We start from the raw sequence: 18,799 nt of genomic DNA on the forward strand, positions 1-18,799 counted from the left end.
GCCACAACATTCGTAACAAAGAAACAGAATTTCTGGAGGATGAGGCCCAGAAATCAGGATTTTAAAAAGATTCCCAGGTGATTCTCACGTGCAGCCAAGGTTGACAACCACTGTTCTATATAATGCTAGAGGCCTGGTGCACGAAATTCGTGAACTTGGGGTGGGGGGGAGGAGTCCCTCAGCCTGGCCTGTGCCCTCTCGCAGTCCAGGAGCCCTCGGCAGACATCCCTGTCGCAGTTTGGGACCCCTCGCTCCTTACTGCCTGCCTGCTCGCTGCTCCTTAGCACTGCTGCGGAGGCGGGAGAGGTTCCTGCCACTGCTGCTGCACTCGCCAGCTGTGAGCCGGACTTCTGGCTGAGTGTTGCTTACCCTGTGGGAGCGCACTGACCACCATGGGGCAGTTCCTGCATTGAGTGTCTGATCCCTGGTGGTCAGTGCGCATCATAGCAACCGGTTGTTCTGGTTGTTCCGCCATAACGGTCGCTTAGGCTTTTATTATATAGAAGGCATAAATTTAAATTTCTAGACTTCTCTCCATACACAAGCATTCCAGGAAAACCAGAGCCACCTAACAGACTGAAAAAAGATTTGGACAACCACTCTACTCAATAATAGGGACTAATCGGGAGAAATGCCATGGGTTCTACGACCTGTGAGCCAGTTTCTTTAGCTATAAAAGGGGAGCAAGAATAATACTGATCTTAAAGGTTATGAAATAGCCCTAGCCGGTTTGACTCAGTAGATAGAGCATCAGCCTGCTGACCAAAGGGTCCCGGGTTCGATTCCAGTCAAGGACACGTACCTTGGTTGCAGGCTTCTACCGGGACCCTGGTTGGGGTGCATGCAGGAGGCAACCAATCGATGTGTTTCTCTCACATCAATGTTTCTCTCTGTCTTTCCCTCTCTTCCACTCTCTCCAAAAGATCAATGGAAAAATGTCCTTCGGTGAGGATTAACAACAGCAACAACAACAACAACAACAAAAGGTTATGAAATAGACATAAAAATATTAAAGTACCTAGCAACTTCAATAAAATCTGTCTTTATTGCCTTTAGTACCTGGATTTGTTTATCCTAAGAAATCATTCAGATTGAAATTTTTATTTTAAAACTGAGAAACATGAAATTTAGAAAGATTCATTTATCCAGTGAGTCCACAAATATTTACTGAGAACCTACTAGTAGTTGTCAGTAGCTTAAGTCAAGGAGGTGGGGAAGACAGACAACCTGCCATCATGGACCTTACATTGTAGGAGGTAGTCAAACAGGTAAAATTTTAAATAATTCAAGTAGCTCGGGTGGTGTGGCTCAGCATGGCTCCATGCACTAAGAGGTCACCAATTTGATTCCGAATCAGGGCACATGCCCAGGTTGTGACCTCCATCCTCAGGAGAGGCAGCCAATGTTACTATCTCTTTTTCCTTTTCCCTTCCTCTCTATCTCAAAATCAATAAAAACATAAAATAATTTTTTTCAAGTAAAGACAAACACTATACTGAAAATAAAATGTGATAGTTTGGGTGCTATTTTGCATTGGGTGCTGAGGGAAAACCTCATTTTATTATTTATTTTTAAATATTTATTTACAGAGAGAGAGAGAGAGATATTTGTTGTTCCACTTATTTACGAATTCATTGATTGATTCTTTTCTGTGCCCTGACCAGGGAGCAAACCCTCAACCGTGGCATATCAGGACGATGCTCTAACTGACTGGAGCTACCTGTCCAGGGTGGAAAACCTCATTTTAAAAAGTTGAGAGATAAAATAGAAATGAGCCACAAGATGATCTGGAGAAGAAACAAGCTAGCAAAAAGACCTTAAGGTTTGGCAAATTAGAAAAAGAGAAAAGATTCGTCAATGTAAATGAAGTAGAAGAGCAATTTTCAACTTGTGTGTGTTTGTGTTGCTAGAATTTTTAAAACATGCAATGCTTGACTATTTTAGTTAGGGGCACTGACCTCTTTTCCCTTAGATAGTCAATTAAATAAAAGACAACAGCCAACACAACACAACAATAACTGTCCGATGTGAATAGATCAAAATTATACCTATTTTTTTTTGTCAGATCAGCAAAAAGTATTACATATTTTTTGGTGTGTGCAGAATTTTAGAAATCAGTTTGTGTGCCATGAGGTGAAATGATTGAAAACTGCTGAAGCAGAATAAGGGAGAAAGTTAGCAGCAGATAAAGTTAAAGAGGTAATCAAGAGCCAATATATATAGGCCAGAGTAAGGAATTAAGATTTTATTTCAAATATGATGAGAGGCCAATGGAGTGTTTTATTTTTCATTTTTTAAATATTTCTTTTTATTGACTTCAGAGAGGAAGGAAGAGGGAGGGAGAGAGAGAAACATCAATGACTAGAGAGAATCATTGATCAGCTGCCTCTTGCATGCCGTGCTGGGGATGGAGCCCAGGACTCAGGCATATGCCATGACTGGGAATTGAACTGTGAACTCCTGGTTCATAGGTCGATGCTCAACCACTGAGACACTCCAGCCATGCCCAATAGTTTTAAATTGATAAATTTATCATTTATGTTTCAAAAATTGCTGTTTTATTTTTTTTAAAAAGATTGTAGAGGGGAAGGAATGGAAACTATACACCAATTTTAAGGCAAGAGATAATGATGACAAGAACTATGTTGGTAGTAGTGATAACAGAAAGAAGTAGACAGCTGTATTTTAGAGGCAAAATCATAAGGACGTTTGATAGAATGGATGTGGATGGAGGGTGATTGGAAAGAAAACCCAACGGTGACATCTAGATTCCTTGGCATGAAAAAATGGAAGAATGAAAGTGCTTTTGACTAAGGTATGAAGAGAATACCTGAGAGAAGGGAGTTCACAAGAGATCTCTAATGAGCTTGAGGTAAGGGTCTTTGCTCAAAGATACTGGTTCATAGATCTTTCCACTGGATCTTTTCAAATCTGAGTCAAGAAGAATTTTTGGCTGAGCACTGACAAGTCAAGGGCTATGTCTACTCTTCTTCATATCCCTAACCTGGGACAGAGTATGAAACATATAAAAATGCTTTAATTTAAAAATTCTATTAAGTTAACCACTTATAATTTCTATAGCCAACACATCTTAAAGAATATTATAAATTCTTACTAGACTAATAATAGCTAGCATTTATTTCATGTTTACCATGTGCCGACTACTGTTCTAACTGCTTTAAAATATATGAACTCAGTCAATTCTCACAAGCGTTAGATAGATGTACTGCTATCCTCAGGAGGGTATGTGCTTCAGCCAAAGAATAAGAGAAATAGGAATTACTATCTTTAGTCATTTCTGATGAAATCAGTATATATTTAAGATATCAATCAGGTCAGCTGTCACCAATGGAGATGTGGACAAGGGCCAGACTGAGAATTATAAATCATCTAACTCCATTATTTATACTCAAATTACACCTCACCAAGTCTCCCTGATCTAATATTTAAATATGTCCAACGGTTTTATAAATAATAGTATTTCTGGAGGACTGAACCAGACATTTACTGAGCACATTAAGTACTGGGGGTGAGGGGCAGAGATGAATTAACAGTCAGTCTCAGCTCTAGGAAATTCAGAATTCATAAGGAAAAAGAAGGGGGGGCATGCAAAGTCATGAAAACAAGTAATCAGTGAGTTATCCACCAACTAAGTAACTGATATAATTATAAACTATGAAAATACAGAGGAGAGAAACCCTAATTCAGCCTATGGGTAAAGGGAAATTAAAGAAGGTTTTATTCAAGTGATGACATTTTTCTAGGATCTGAAGGATGACTGAGGTCTTTCCAGACAAGGAGATAAAGAGCATTTCAGGAAGAAAAAAAACACAATATGTAAAGCAATAGGAATGTGAGTAATGATGTGTCAATGTGAAGGTGAATAGAGGAACTCTTTATGTTGAGTCCTAGATCCCTGGATCTTGAGGACTTGGGGCCGGGAATGGGCGAGACAAGGCTGTGAAGGAAAGTAGTGAGCAAGGCTGTGAAAGTAGATCATGGCTTATAAATATGGGGACTCAACATGTGTTTGGAAGAACTGATGGGAAATAGTTCTGTTGCACTGTGCAAGACATACAGAAGGATAAACTCTGAGGTTAAAGAGACCAATTAAAGCCTATTTTGCAACAATTCAAGAGAAAGGTAATGAAGCCTGAGTTAAGATTGGCTGAGGATACTCTAGAAAAGGCAGATTCTGATTGGTAGTGCATTTATCTTACAAAAGCAGTAACATTTTATGTTTAATACTAGAGGCCCAGTGCACGAATTCATGCATGGGTGGGGTCCGGCTGGCCCGGGTCAGTGGAGGGGTTGGGGGGGATAAGGGGAGGGGACATGGGAGGTTGGCCGGCCAGTCCCACCCACAAGTGGGGTGGAGGGAGCCGATCGGGGGTGGGGCTGGCAGGGGAGAGGGGCCGCCCCCTAATAGGGCCTATTGGCCCGCTGCAGTGCATATCATAGCAACCAGTCATTCCAGCATTCTGGTCACTTGGCTTTTATATAGAGAGACTAGAGGCCCGGTGCACAAAAATTTGTGCACTTAGTGGGGGGTGGGGGGTCCCTCAGCCCGGCCTGTGCCCTCTCGCAGTCTGGGACCCCTCAGGGGATGACTACCTGCTGGCTTAGGCCTGCTCCCCGGGGGATTGGGCCTAAGATGGCAATCAGACATCCCTCTGGCAGCCCAGCAGCCCTCGGGGGATGTCCACTTGCCAGCAGGGAGCAGGCCTAAACTGCAGTTGGACATCCTTAGCGCTGCTGAGGAGGCAGGAGAGGCTCCCACCACCACGGCTGTACTGGCAGCCATCAGCCTGGTTTGTGGCTGAGCGGAGCTCCTCCCATGTGAGAGCGACCTGACTACCAGAGGGAAACTCCTGCATTGGGAGTCTGCCCCCTGGTGGTCAGTGTGTGTCATAGTGACCAGTCATTCCCAGTCCTTCTGCTGTTAGGGTCAGTTTGCATATTACCCTTTTACTATATAGGATAGAGGCCTGGTGCACGGGTGGGGGCTGACTGGTTTGCCCTGAAGGGTGTCCTGGATCAGGGTGGGCATCCCGCTTGGGTGCCTGGCCAGCCTGGATGAGGGGATGATGGCTGTTTGCAGCTGGTCACACCCCCTTCAGGGTGGGGGTCCCCACTGGGGTGCCTGGCCAGTCTGGGTGAGGGGCTGAGGGCCGTTTTCAGGCTGGTGGGTGACTGAAGCTCCCAACCTCTCCTTTTTTTTCTTTTTCTTTTTTTATTCTGGGATTTATTTACCTTCTATGGCTGTCACTGGAGCTGAGAGCCGGCTTTAGCTCTGAGGCGGGCTCCAGCTTGAGACCTCGGCTGCTGAAAGCAGGTATCTGGTTTTGTTTGGGTTCTATAATTGTAACACTGTTGTGGTCCTGCTCACTCCAGCTCTGACGGCTGAAAGCAGGTTTCTGGAGCTTGTTTAGCTTCTATATTTGCAACATTGTTTAGACTGCAGCTCAGAGCTGGGCGGCAGCAGACGGGGAACCTTGGCTTCCTCCTTCACTGGAGCAAGCAAGCCTCCTGTTCGCTTCAGCTGCCTGGCTGCCGGCCGCCATCTTGGTTGGCAGTTAATTTGCATATCTCGCTGATTAGCCAATGGGAAGGGTAGCGAAGTTATGGTTAATTACCATGTTTCTCTATTATTAGATAGGATATGGCTTTACTATTTACGATATAATTTTCTCATACAGTATTTCATTAGAGGTGGGTATCCTGTAAAACGACAAGATTTTTGAAAGCAACAAGAAGTTTGATTTATCTTTCCATTTCCTACAGTACCTACCAAAAACAGAATCTTGCTAATAGTGGCACAATAAATATTTACTGTATCAACGTTCTTTAGTATAACTACTGATATAATCTACTATTATAAGGGAATATATGGGAACACTGCCTATGAGAATGCTTTAAAGGTTATATAAAAAGGATGTTTCTTTAATTCTTTAAAAATACATACATGAAAAAGTTCAATGGCAAGTTTTCTCAAGCATCATGATTTTTAAAATCAAAAGAACATCAAAACCCCAACAACTGACCAGATGTGCATGCATTAATTAACTAGTTCATTCCATAAACATTTTATCAGGAATTTACTGTGTGCCACAGTGCTTGACACCAGGATAAATAAGATACTACAACTCCTGATAAGGAGCTCAGGATTAGTGGGACAGGCAGCTGGAATCGCAGTTAACCTATACATTGGGCACATTTATACATGTCAAAAATTTGAGAAAATATTCTCAAAAGCAGTCTGTTTAAAATCTTAATCCAGAAAAAGGTGCTCTGAAAGTATGTGACATAAGTCTAACATGAAAAATAAAATGCCTATCATAGCACCTTTATATTTTAGGTACGATTAATCATAAACCTAAAATACACCTCAATGGAAAGAATTTAAGTACCTCCTTCCATGTAATCTGCTTTATATCACTCATTTAGACATAAAGGGCAATAAGACTTTAGTATCAAACAGGTTGAGAGGCAAATCCTGGCTCTCTATCAATCATCAATGTGATCTGAGTTAAGGCAATTACCTCTCTGAATTTCAGGATCTTCATCTGTAAAATGGAGGTTTTGTAGCTAGTAAAAGAGATGAGATAAAGAAGATGCCTATCAGATACTCGCTGTACCATAGCTCCCTTATATAAATGCAAACCTGAAAATGGTTCTAGAGAATCAACACAAGAACCAATTGGAACACAAGGAGAAATAGAAGGAATTAAAAGTTGGCAGGAAGTAGATCAGTGTTCTTCAAACTGTACATAAACACTGTTTCATGACACTTTTGTGTGCATATATATAAACATATATAAATAAATGTGTCTACAATTTCAATAAAATGACTGGTGGCTGATTTAATTTCCTGCCTTCATTATCTGGGTAATTAACCCTATGTTATACTAAATGGCTTCCCTTATTGTGCTCTGTATCCAATACTGCAGTGTTTACATTAAAGCTGAGATTACTGCTAGATTTACAATTGCTTTTGTATTTTTATAAATTTTATTGTGGACATATATATATATATAATAAAAATAAAATTTGCCATCTTAACCATTACATGTACAATTCAGTGGCATTAATTACATTTACAAAGTGGTATAACCACTACCACTTTTTATTTCCAAAACTTTTTTTATCACCGGGACACTCTTTAGCCATTAAGTAGTAATTCCCATTTGCCTCCCACTTGCAGCACCTGTTAATCTATAATCTACTTTTCTGCCTCTGAATTTGCCTATTTTAGGATAGTTCATATAAGTGGAATAATCCTATATTTGTCCTTTGGGTCTGGCTTCTTTCACTTACCACATATAAGAACTTCATTCTTTTTTAAGGGTGAAAAATTTTCCACTGCATGAATATATCACATTTTATTTATCTATTTATCTGTTGATGGACACTTGGGTTGTTTCAACCTTTGGCTACTATAAATTATGTTGGAATACACATTGGCATACAAATATCTGTTTTCAATTATTTTGAATATATAGCTAGGGTGTGGAACTATTTGGTCCTATGGCAATTCTATGTTTAGCTTTTTGAGAAATTGCCAAACTTTTTCACAGCAGCTGCACCACTTTGCATTCCCATCAGAAATGAGGCTTTTACTATCTCTATAACCTTACCAACATTTAGTATTGCCTTTCCTTTTCTTTTCAACAAATAGCCATTCTATTAGGTGTTAAGTGATATCTCACTGTAGTTTTGATTTGCATTTCCCCAATGACAAATAATGTTGAGCATCTTTTTAAGTGCTAATTTATTGATCTTTGTATATCTTTGGAGAAATGTCTACTCAAAACTTCTGTTCATTTTTAAATTGGGTTGTCTTTTTGTTGTTAAGTTTTAGGAGTTCCTTTATAGTCTGGATATTAAATTTTTATCAGTTATATGACTTGCAAATATTTTCTCCCATTCTGTAGGCTGTCTTTTCACTTTCTTCCTAATGTCCTTTGATGCACAAAGTTTTTAATTTTGATAAAGTACATTTAATCTATTTTTTCTCTTGTTGCTTATGCTTTTGGTGACATATCTGAACATCTATTGCCAAATCCAAGATCATGAAGATTTATCCCCATGATTTATTCTAAGAGTTTTAGCAGCCCTAACCGGTTTGGCTCAGTGGATAGAGCATTGGCCTGCAGATTCAAGGGTCCCAGGTTCAATTCCAGTCAAGGGCATATACCTTGGTTATGGGCACATACCCAGTAGGGAGTATGCTGGAGGCAGCTGATGGATGTTTATCTCTCATCGATGTTTCTAACTCTCTATCCCACTCCCTTCCTCTCTGTAAAAAAATCAATAAAATATATTTTTTTTAAAAAAAAGAGTTTTAGCACTTTTATTTCAGTTGTTCATCCATTTTGAGTTCATTTTTGCCTATGGTATGAGGTAGAGTGTCTGCTGCATTTTGCAAGTTGTTAAATTTCAACAAATATTTATTTTCACACTATAAGCAACAGTCAAAAGACGTTTTTGCAATACTCCATTAAGTACTCAATAAATCTTATATAATCAGTCCTCTCATTTTAAACTTAGACAAAAATCAAGAGACATGTACATATCATTAATATAATACTTTTTAATGTGTTCTTAAAGTCTTTATACTTAGGAACTTTTACTTAGGAGGTCCTATTTTTACTTCCCAGGTTTATCTGCTTAGCTCAAGCAATGGGAAAGACCTTTAAATTTCTATTTTTATGTAACTTCTTTCAAAACACCCTGATATTAGAGTTACAGGTATGGTTTACTAGGTAAGTAACTGGCTATGAAAGAGCAATACTTCTGAGTATATAACAGAAAGTTCATGACCAATACAAGTGTGCACACTTGGAAAACACCTCTGGAGGGGAGAAGCAGGTTCCTGCAGTCTACTCAAAGACACTTTTGCAATCAAAGAAAAATAGCAATAATAATTACATCTGTCTCTTAGCAATTACTAGTATTATGAGGCTAATCATGCTTGATTTCCTTTAAAGAACAATTTATTAAAACCTGGCTTTCCCATTACTTTTCAAGGCCTTTATATGGGCAGGAGGCAGGGCAGTAGAAAAGCAAAGGCAGAGGTATTAAATTTGTTGGAGGCGGGTATCTGTTTATTAACAATGAGGAGCAAAGACCATAAGGGCCAAACTTTCGCCTACCATATATAACCCATGCCAGCTGTTCTAAATGTCTTCCATAAATATCACCAAGTGACCACTTCTCTAAGTATGCTTTCATGTCGAATACTTCCTACCTTCCCTTTGCGGGTCTACTTATATCTTTCACTTTCTTTTCCTAAACATTATTCTTTAGAAGGGAGGAAAGAGATCAATGCTTATCTATTTTTTATCAGTCATAATCTGTGGGGAAGCATGAGACTTGGTTGGAAAGTTTGTAAGGAGGATATTCCAAGAAAATGCAAGTGTGTGGAAGGCCGCCTGCCCTGTTTATCGGAATTCTGACTTAGAGGAGACTCAGGGGAGTGTCGAAGGTGGCGTCCCTGATTACTCCTTGACCTTCCCAAACAAGGAATCCTTATGCTTGATCCCTGGATACCCTTGCCTAGAGGACAATGTAAAGACAAGTGTCCTCCCAAGATTACTCACCCTATTGATTGTTTCTAAAAGATAAACTTTATCTCAAACTGCTGTTACAACAAAAGACTAACTAGGTAGGCAATCGGGGCTGCCTGGCTGCTACAGCCAGGCTGTCCCTTAGCCCTCTCTTTCATAGTGAAATTGTGCTGGAGTAATCTGTTCATCCATCGTTCAGCAGCTGTTGGCCAGTCCCAGCAATAATCTTTACCGCAAACATTGAAAAGATGAGAAAATTGTCAGTTTCTCTCCATTGCCCCCAAAATACTTTATCCTGATACCACACTTCACTTCAAGCATTGACATTCTGCCTGGCATTATCTTTACTTGTGTGCTTACTTTAGTTTTCTTTCTTTACTGAACTCCAGACTCATAAACATCAATGTCTCATATATCTCCTGCAGTAACTTACCAAGTCCCTTACAGAGTAGGCCATCAAAAAATGTTTACTAAATAGGTGGATGAGCCCTAGCTGGTTTGGCCCAGTGGATAGAGCGTTGGCCTTCAAAGTGAAGGGTCCCAGGTTTGATTCTCGTCAAGAGCACTTGCCTGGGTTGTGGGCTCGATCCCCAGTAGTGGGTGTGCAGGAGGCAACCAATCAATGATTCTCTCTCATCACTGATGTTTCTATCTCTTTCTCCCTCTCCCTTCCTCTCTGAAATCAATAAAAACATATTTTAAAAAATAAAAATAAATAAATAGGTGGATGAAAATCTGCTAACTTTAGCAGCTGTGGATTCTTAGCTAACCATATTTATGGTTAGATCCTGTGTTAAAATGAATTATGTTATGACATCTCCCAGCCTTTCTATTAGATAACTCGGCACTGTATGCTACACATGAAATGTTTCAGGGGTCAGAGAAAAGAGCCAGCAAAAGAAAATATGATAGCACAACTAGAGGTAGGAAGAAACCAAGGAAAGAGATTTAAAAAGATTCAGCTTTGGAAGAATGATAAAGTTTAATAAACAAGAACTGAAGAATGTCCTCTGAATTTGGTAAGGTTCATTTTGACAAGAGTCATTTTCTGGTGGCCCAGTGGGGCCAGAAACCAGATAGGGAAGATTAAGTAGGAAGTGAAGAAGCGAACACAGCGTATGCTGGCAATTTTTGAAAAGCTTGATTATAATGTAATTTATATTTTTTTAATGCAGTATTACTATTTTTAAACAAAATGTTACTCAAAAATTTTCAAGTGGGCATTTTATAAGTGTTAATGAATTTCAAAGACAGCATGAAGTACATGTTATTATTACCACAACCACAATGGGGTGGAATTCCACAATATGTTAGAATCCAAGTTATCCCATCAATTAGGATAGTAAGAGAAAATTTAGAGCATAGTTCCTCCTTCTGCCATTTTTATTTTGGAGTAAACCACTTACCAAAAACTAGGCAATAACAAGAGTAAGTAGGGTCATTTTTTAACTTCCAAGGGAGTTTTAACATACATTCAAAATAAAATAAATCATTTATTTACTTGAGAAATTAGAGCAAATTACTGGTGAAACTTTGCATTTCTACAAATTTTATTTTTCAAAGTGCTTTCGTAACTGTCATTACTACATGATGATTCACAAAATTGAGATTCAGGGCATTCATCTTTCTCAATATTCTTTTATGCTCTAACTGGAAGGATATCCCAAGTCACAGATTTATGAAACTTATTTCCTAAGATCAAAATCTTAATTAATAGTAGAGAGTTAGGACTCTTGATTCTTAATTCAATGCTTTTAATCCTGAGTCTAGAAATCACTACAATCAGATTCCACAAAAATTTACAGAAGCAAAAAATAATATAAACCAAAGTTTTAATGATCTCAACAAATCCTCACGCCAGTGGTAATACCTGAATTGTTTGCATCATTTAAGATTCTATGAATCTAAATTACTAAGAAATAAAGAGAGATCTAGAATCCCAGAAAAGACAGTTTATAAGCGTAAGTTTACAAAATAAATGGGCTCTTAAAAAGTTGCATGTAAGCCCTGGCTGGTGTGACTCTGTTGGTCAGATGTCCTCCTGTGCACTAAAAGGTTGCCAGATCAGATGGCACATGCACGATTTCAATTTTGGGCTCGATCCCTGGTAGGGAGCATGCAAGTGGCAGCTGATCAGTGTTTCTCACATGGATGTTTCTCTCTCTTTCCCTCTCCCTTCTTCTCTCTAAACAATCAATAAAAATACGTTTTTAAAAAGCTACATGTAAATGCAATTTTAATAAATTATCATGTTGCCCTGGCCAGTGTGGCTCAGTTGCTTGGGCATCCTCCCATGCACCAAAAAGTTGCTAGTTAGATTCCCAGTCAGGGCACATGCCTGGGTTTTGAGCATAATCCCTGGTAGGGGGCATGCGGTAGGCAGCCGATCTATGTATTGCTCTCACATCAATGTTTTTCTCTCTCCTTCTCCCTTCCTCTCTCTCTATTAAAAAAAAAAAATCGAAAGAAAAAATATCCTCAGGTGAGGATTAAATAAATTCTTATGTTGAAGGAACTATATAGTTTATGAAAGTAATAGTTTTTAACCCCCTCCTTCCCTTTTAATTAATTAGCACAATCACTTTCCTCCAACAAAATTATTTCATGGGTTGTTATGGACTGAACTGTGTCTCCTCAAAATTCACATGTTAAAACCTTAATTTAATCCCCAATGTCTATATTTGAAAATAAGGTCTTTAAAGAGATAAGAGAAATGCAAATCAAAACCACATTTAGACAACACTTCACACCCACCAGCATGGTTTAAATCAATCAATTAATAACACATAGTTAAGTGTTGGTGAGGAGGGATAAGTTGGAATTCTCATACATTTCTAGTAAAAATTTTAAATGCGCAGCTGCTTTGAAAAAGTCTGGCAGTTTCTCAAAAAATTAAATATAGAATTATCATATAACTCAATAATTCCACGCTAGATACATATTAAAAAGAAATGAAACCACATTGTCTACCCAAAAACCTGTACATAAATGTTCATAGCAACATTATTCAAAATAGCTAAAAGATGGAAACAAACAAAATGTCATAAACTTTTAAGTGGTTAAACAAATGTGGTGCTATCCATACATACACTGAAATATTATTCAGGCATAAAAAGAAACAGTTCTTGCCCAACTGTATATCAAACCCGCACTTTTGGTGTACAGGACAATGCTCCAACCACTGAGCAACCAGGCCAGGGCAAAAGAAACAAAGCTCTGATACATGCTACAACACAAATAAACCTTGAAAACATGCTAACCAAAAGAAGCCAGACACAAAGGGCCACATATTATATGATTTTATATATATGAAACATCAGAATAGGCAAATCCATAGAGTCCAAAATAAATTAGTGGTTGCTAAGGACTCAGGGAAGGAGTAGTAACAGCTAATGGCTATGGATTTTCTTTTTGGAGTGATGAAAATATTCTGGTTTAGATACTGATGATTGTGCAACCTTGTGAATATATAAAAATACACCCACTGAATTATATACTTTCAAAGGGCAAATTTTGTTGTATGAATATATCTCAATTCAAAAAAATTTAGCCATAACCTTTTGTTATGACCGAAAAACTGAAAGGGTTTAGAATTTATAAAATCATCTCATTCCATTTCTCAGATTTTACAAAAAACTAAGACACAAGGGGCAAAGCAGAGCTGGAATTATTATACAAGGTATTTCTTTCTCAGTTCTAAGAAACAAACCCACTTTAATAAACAGATCTATTTACAAAGGACTATACTCTTTAAATATGTTAAAATCTATGTCCTGAATTTCCACCACCTCTTTTTAAGCTCCAGGTCCCTGACTGTTAATCATTAATAAATATTTTGTTAAAGGCAAAACAGCAACTTCACAGGTATTTAAAAAGCACTTTAGCCCTGGCCAGAGAGGCATGGTTGGGCGGCATCCTGTGCACCAAAAGGTTTCCAGTTCAATTCCCAGTCAAAGTACATGCCTAAGTGGTAGGCTTAATCCCCAGTAGGGGATGAGTAGAAGGCAGATGATCCATGTTTCTCTCTCTCCCCTCTCCCTTCCTCTCTCTCTAGAAATAAAAATATATTTTAAAAAAAGGGGGGGGGGAGGGGAGACATTCCTAACCTTAAAAAAAAAAAGGGGGAAAAAAGCACTTTAAATAGCTAAAAATTTGCTCTACTGTCATTCAGTTTAACATATTTCATATATATTTTAAAAATATGATTTAATTGATTTTATTTATTTATTTTATTTTTTGGTTAATCTTAACCTGAGGATATTTTTCCATTGATTTTTAGAGAGATTGGAAGGGAAGGGGAGAGACAGAGAGAGAAACATCAATGTGAGAGAGACACATCAATTGGTTCCCTCAGCCAGGGGTATGTGCCCTTGACCAGAATCAAACCTGGAACCCTTCAGTCCACAGGCCAACACTCTAGGGCTATTTTTATTGATTTTAGAGAAAGAGGAAATGAGAGGGATAGAGAGAAACATCTATGAGAGATGTCAATTGGCTGCCTCTTACACGCCCCTTACTGGAGATAAAGCCTGCAACCTGGGCATGTGCCCTGACCGGGAATCGAACTGGGACCTGTTGGTTCATGGGTCAACGCTCAACTACTGAGACACTCTGGCAAGGCAATATATATATATACACATACACATACACACACACACACAACCCTCACCAAGGATATGTTTTTATTGATTTTAGAGAGGGGGGGTGGAGAGAGAGAGAGAGAAACATTGATCCATTGCCTTCCTTAAGTGCCCAGACTGGGCTCAAACCTGTAACCTTTCTGGTTTATGGGACAACACTCCAACCAACTAAGCCACCTGACCATGGCAACATAGTTCAGATTTTTAATTAAACATTAATTAATTAGGGCTTTTAGAAAATCCCGCAGCATTGAATTTTTGAAATGCTGAGCCAACTTTGCAATGTTTCAAACTTGTGCAAAATTATCGAAATATATTTCATATTGAGTTTTTCAAAAGTTAAGCCACTACTACCACTGAGAGTTTGGGTCTCTATTTCCTCTCACAGAACTAGGGAGAATTGTGGCTACTTCAACCAACAGAGTATGGTGCAAGTGAACTTTTCAAATTCCTGACCCAAAGAATCAGTGAGCTAAAATGATTATTGTTTTATGTCACTTAATTTGGAGTGGTGTGTTATACAGCAAAGATAATTGGAACAGCACGTGATTTTTATAATAAAAACAAGCAACTCTTGTTTCCTCTTTTCATAGCGCTGTATAATCATATACATTCCCCACCAAAAAAAGAACAGTTATAAAAATACATGTATCTATGTAAACATACATTTATATATTAAAGAAGACAAGAAAATGACATGGTTTTCCAATCATCTAAAAATATAATCTAGCTTGGCTGGTGTTGCTCAGTGGTTGAGTGTCGACCTATGAACCAGAAAGTGGCGATTTGATTCCTGGTTAGAGCATAAGCCCGAATTACAGGCTTGATCCCCAGTGTGGGAAGTGCAGGAGGCAGCTGATCAATGATTCTCTCTCATCATTGATGTTTCTATCTCTCTCTCCCTCTCCCTAACTCTCTGAAATCAATAAAAATATATTTAATAAATAAATAGATAAATAATAAAAATACAACCTAATATTCTGCTATGTCATAGATTCAAAATACCCCCGGGGCCATCATGAAGGTAGGTACATACATCAGCTTAGGCTTCCAAAAATGGTGTGGTTCTTTAAGTTTAGATGCAATTCCAGGTAATTTTCCCTAGAATTGGTCTTGCCTTAAATAGGGTTCATCCTAAAACAACTGTTTTATGATTACCTAGGTTGTTCTCATTAAGGATAGGTTTGGCCTTGCTGGTAACTTTGATGACTTTCTTGGGCCTTATGTGTATCTTACTTGATTTGATCAGGATGATTTTAAGGATTAAATGAGAAGACGTGAAAAGTCCGAAGCACGGTATTAGGTAAAAAAGAGATACAATATCTCTGAAAGCTAGCTTTAGGACTCAAGACTATTGCTTAGTAGCTGCAAAAGAGAATCACATACTGATAGTAATCTGAATTTCTAAGTGATATTTTTCAACTTTCAGTAGACTTTTTAAAAAGTTAAGCTTAATATGAAACATAACAAACTCATGTTAGGTACTGTAATATTTTAATAGAGAAGGCAATTTTCAAATATTTACCTTGATCAAATATTTTTCCCATCTGTCTGCTGTAACGGATTTGCCAATCTTCCTCATCAACTTCAAATGAAGCTCCACCAGTTCTTTTGGTACTTAAAATAAAGAAAAAATACTGTTAGCAAACAAATTTTTTTTAAAAAATTATAAACATTTAATTTATAGAAAAAGAACATTCCCCAACACTGAATAATTTTTCAAAAAAGATGTGGATTTTAACTATCTCTTAGATCTCTGAGTCAGAAAAGAGTAAACTAGGGCAAGAAAACAACTGAAAATTACTTCCTGAAAGATGAGTAGGTATATTCACATTTTCTTCCAAAATATCATCAAGTAATAGTAAACTCAAATGTCAACTGTGGACTTGTGGGTGATCATGATGTTGTCAGTGTAGGTTCATTGATTATAACACATGTACCACTGTGGTGCAGGATGTGGACAGTGGGGAAGAGAACATATGGGAACTCTCTGTACTTTATGTTGAATTTTTCTGTGCATCTAAAATTGCTCTAAAAAATAAAGTCTATAAAAAATACCCCATCAAGTAAAAGTACTTAACTATACAACTAAAATTTCTATTGTCTTTCATAACACATATTTGGTTTCTTTTCTGAGACTGCAGACCAACATAGACTCACAGGATTAGAAAGAAATCAAGGAACATATATTCCAAGGTGACAAATATCTCAGTAGTCTAATAGTTTTCAAACTGTTTCAGAAAACTACTCTTCCAATCTATCCCTTATCTATTGTGCTAAACTCCTCTATAGCATCCTTACAGATGAATGCTTGATAACCTTCAGGAAGGGAAAATTTACTTACCTCCAAGGTTCTAATTATTAGAAAGTTACCCTTACACAAAATCAAAATCTGCCTTCCTCCCTGGTTCTTGCTCTTTTTCTCTTATACTTTCAATTCCCCTTCTATTGGAGCCTTTAAATATTTGAAGATTGTTATATCTTTCTCCAGATTCTCTCTTCTAATTGTAACAACTGGAGTCCCTCCAAATATCCCTTAGCCATGATCTAATTATATTGTTTAATTATATTAATAAGATCTGAGGAAAATGAAGAACACACACAGCCAGTCAAGTTTAGCATTTCCCAAGTACCAAAAACCGTTAGTAACCTAAGAGAAATCAGGGGTTTCATAATCAAAATGTTAGGAAAATGCTAGATTAATTTTTTTTTATACCGCAGAACTTCCTGAAGCCTTTATTGATTGTTCCTATGTGCACAGTGACTATCCAAGATAGGGACATAATTTGCAGCACTTCCTAATACTATATTTGATTATGGAACCTTTTTTTGGGAAACACACATTATCCTGTAGGATACAATGCTCTGAAGTACAGTATGGGAAATGATGGACTAATTCTTTTCAGTCATTCTTTCAGACTCTATTCTCCATTAAAGCTACTTCCAGCCCTAACCGGTTTGGCTCAGTGGCTATAGCGTGAGCCTGCGGACTGAAGGGTCCCAGGTTCAATTCCGGTCAAGGGCATGTACCTTGGTTTCGGGCACATCCCCAGTGGGGAGTGTGCAGGAGGCAGCTGATCGATGTTTTCTCTCTCATCGATGTTTCTAACTCTCTATCCCCCTCCCTTCCTCTCTGTAAAAAATCAATAAAATATATTTTTTAAAATTCAATAAAGTATATTAAAAAATAAAATAAAAATGTATTTTTAAAAAGCTACTTCCAACTTGTTAGGACCTACAAGTATAAACACATTCAGCCATTCAACAAATTTTTGTAGGTCCACTATTATTTAGCAAGAAATAACCTCTGCCCTTAATGAGCCTACTTAAGTGAGTTGGAAGTAAAAGAAGCCAGGAGAGGTGGTTATAGACAAGTAAACAGACAATTATATTAAGCTAAGACCTGAAGTATGGGATTGAGGGTGGAGTGGAAAAAAGGGGGGAAGGACATTGCTTACAGAATTAACTGCAGATACAAAAAGCTGAAAAACAAAGTGATCATGAATTAGAGGCATGAACAGAGAAAAAGCCTTATAAGGCTAGGCTAACAAGAACACATTTTATTTTAAAAATTTAGGCAAGAGAGTGCTCTGTGATTTAGAAAGATCTCAAAAAATTCAGGAAAATATCAATCCAGAAAGATGAGAGTCACCTGAACTAAGGTAGAAGTGGTATAGAGAGAAGTGGGCAGATCTGAGAAATGCTTAGGAAACAAATAATAAAACTTAGTGATTGACTGGTAATGCAAAGTAATAAAGAACCAAAAACTGAGGCACTGGCCTAGGGAATGAAGTAGATGCCAAAGATAATACATTAGGAAGAAAAAAATCTGGGATCAATTATTAGCGCCACCACTTAAACAAGGGGACTATGATTCTAGTCAAGTCTTTAAGCAATGAATTTCAAAGTCCTCATCTGTAATAAAGGGATGTATTGGTTATCTTACAATTTCAAAACTACCAAACATTACATAATGTATTTAAAAATATTATTTATTTTTTCTTTATTGATTAAGGTATTACACGTATGTCTTTATCTTCCCATTGCCCCCCTGCCCCACCATTCGTGCCCTCACCCCCTTAGGGTCTGTGTCCATTGGTTATACTTATATGCATGCATATAAGTCCTTTGGTTGATCTCTTCTTCTTACCCCCACCCTCCCTTGCCTTCCCTCTGAGATTTGACAGTCTGATCAATGCTTCTCTGTCTCTGGATCTGTTTTGTTTTTTGTGTTTTTAAAAAATATATTTTTTATTGATTTAATACAGAGAGGAAGGGAGAGGGATAGAGAGTTAGAAACATTGATGAGAGAGAAACATCAATTAGCTGCCTCCTGCACACCCCCCACTGGGGATGTGCCTGCAGCCAAGGTACACGCCCTTGACTGGAATCGAACCCGGGGCCTTTCAATCTGCAGGCTGACACTCTATCCACTGAGCCAAACCAGTTAGGCTAGTTCTGTTTTTGTTAATCAGTTTATGTTGTTCATTATATTCCACAAATGAGTGAGATCATGTGCTATTTCTCTTTCTCTGACGTATTTCGCTTAGCATAATGCTCTCCAGATCCATCCATGCTGTTGCAAATAAT

The 18,799-nt window shown here is 38.0% G+C and overlaps 1 protein-coding gene across 6 annotated transcripts in view; it reads right to left on the bottom strand.

Annotated features, from left to right (window-relative positions):
• RSF1 (remodeling and spacing factor 1) overlaps window positions 1-18,799 on the bottom strand; it is a 122,570-nt gene that overhangs the window by 65,175 nt on the left and 38,596 nt on the right. For 5 of the 6 annotated variants that reach the window (XM_070425685.1, XM_070425684.1, XM_070425686.1 and 2 more), the window contains exon 2: window positions 15,735-15,826. In XM_070425685.1, the coding sequence (XP_070281786.1) occupies window positions 15,735-15,826 (92 nt within the window). Of the gene's footprint in view, window positions 1-6,542; window positions 6,589-15,734; window positions 15,827-18,799 lie in introns of those variants that run through there. The other variant, XM_070425689.1, reaches the window with a different exon arrangement.

Source organism: Myotis yumanensis, unplaced genomic scaffold (genome assembly GCF_028538775.1).
Source record: "Myotis yumanensis isolate MYYU_CA2020_CCGP unplaced genomic scaffold, mMyoYum1.0.hap1 SCAF_10, whole genome shotgun sequence".
NCBI classification, from domain to species: domain Eukaryota; kingdom Metazoa; phylum Chordata; class Mammalia; order Chiroptera; family Vespertilionidae; genus Myotis; species Myotis yumanensis.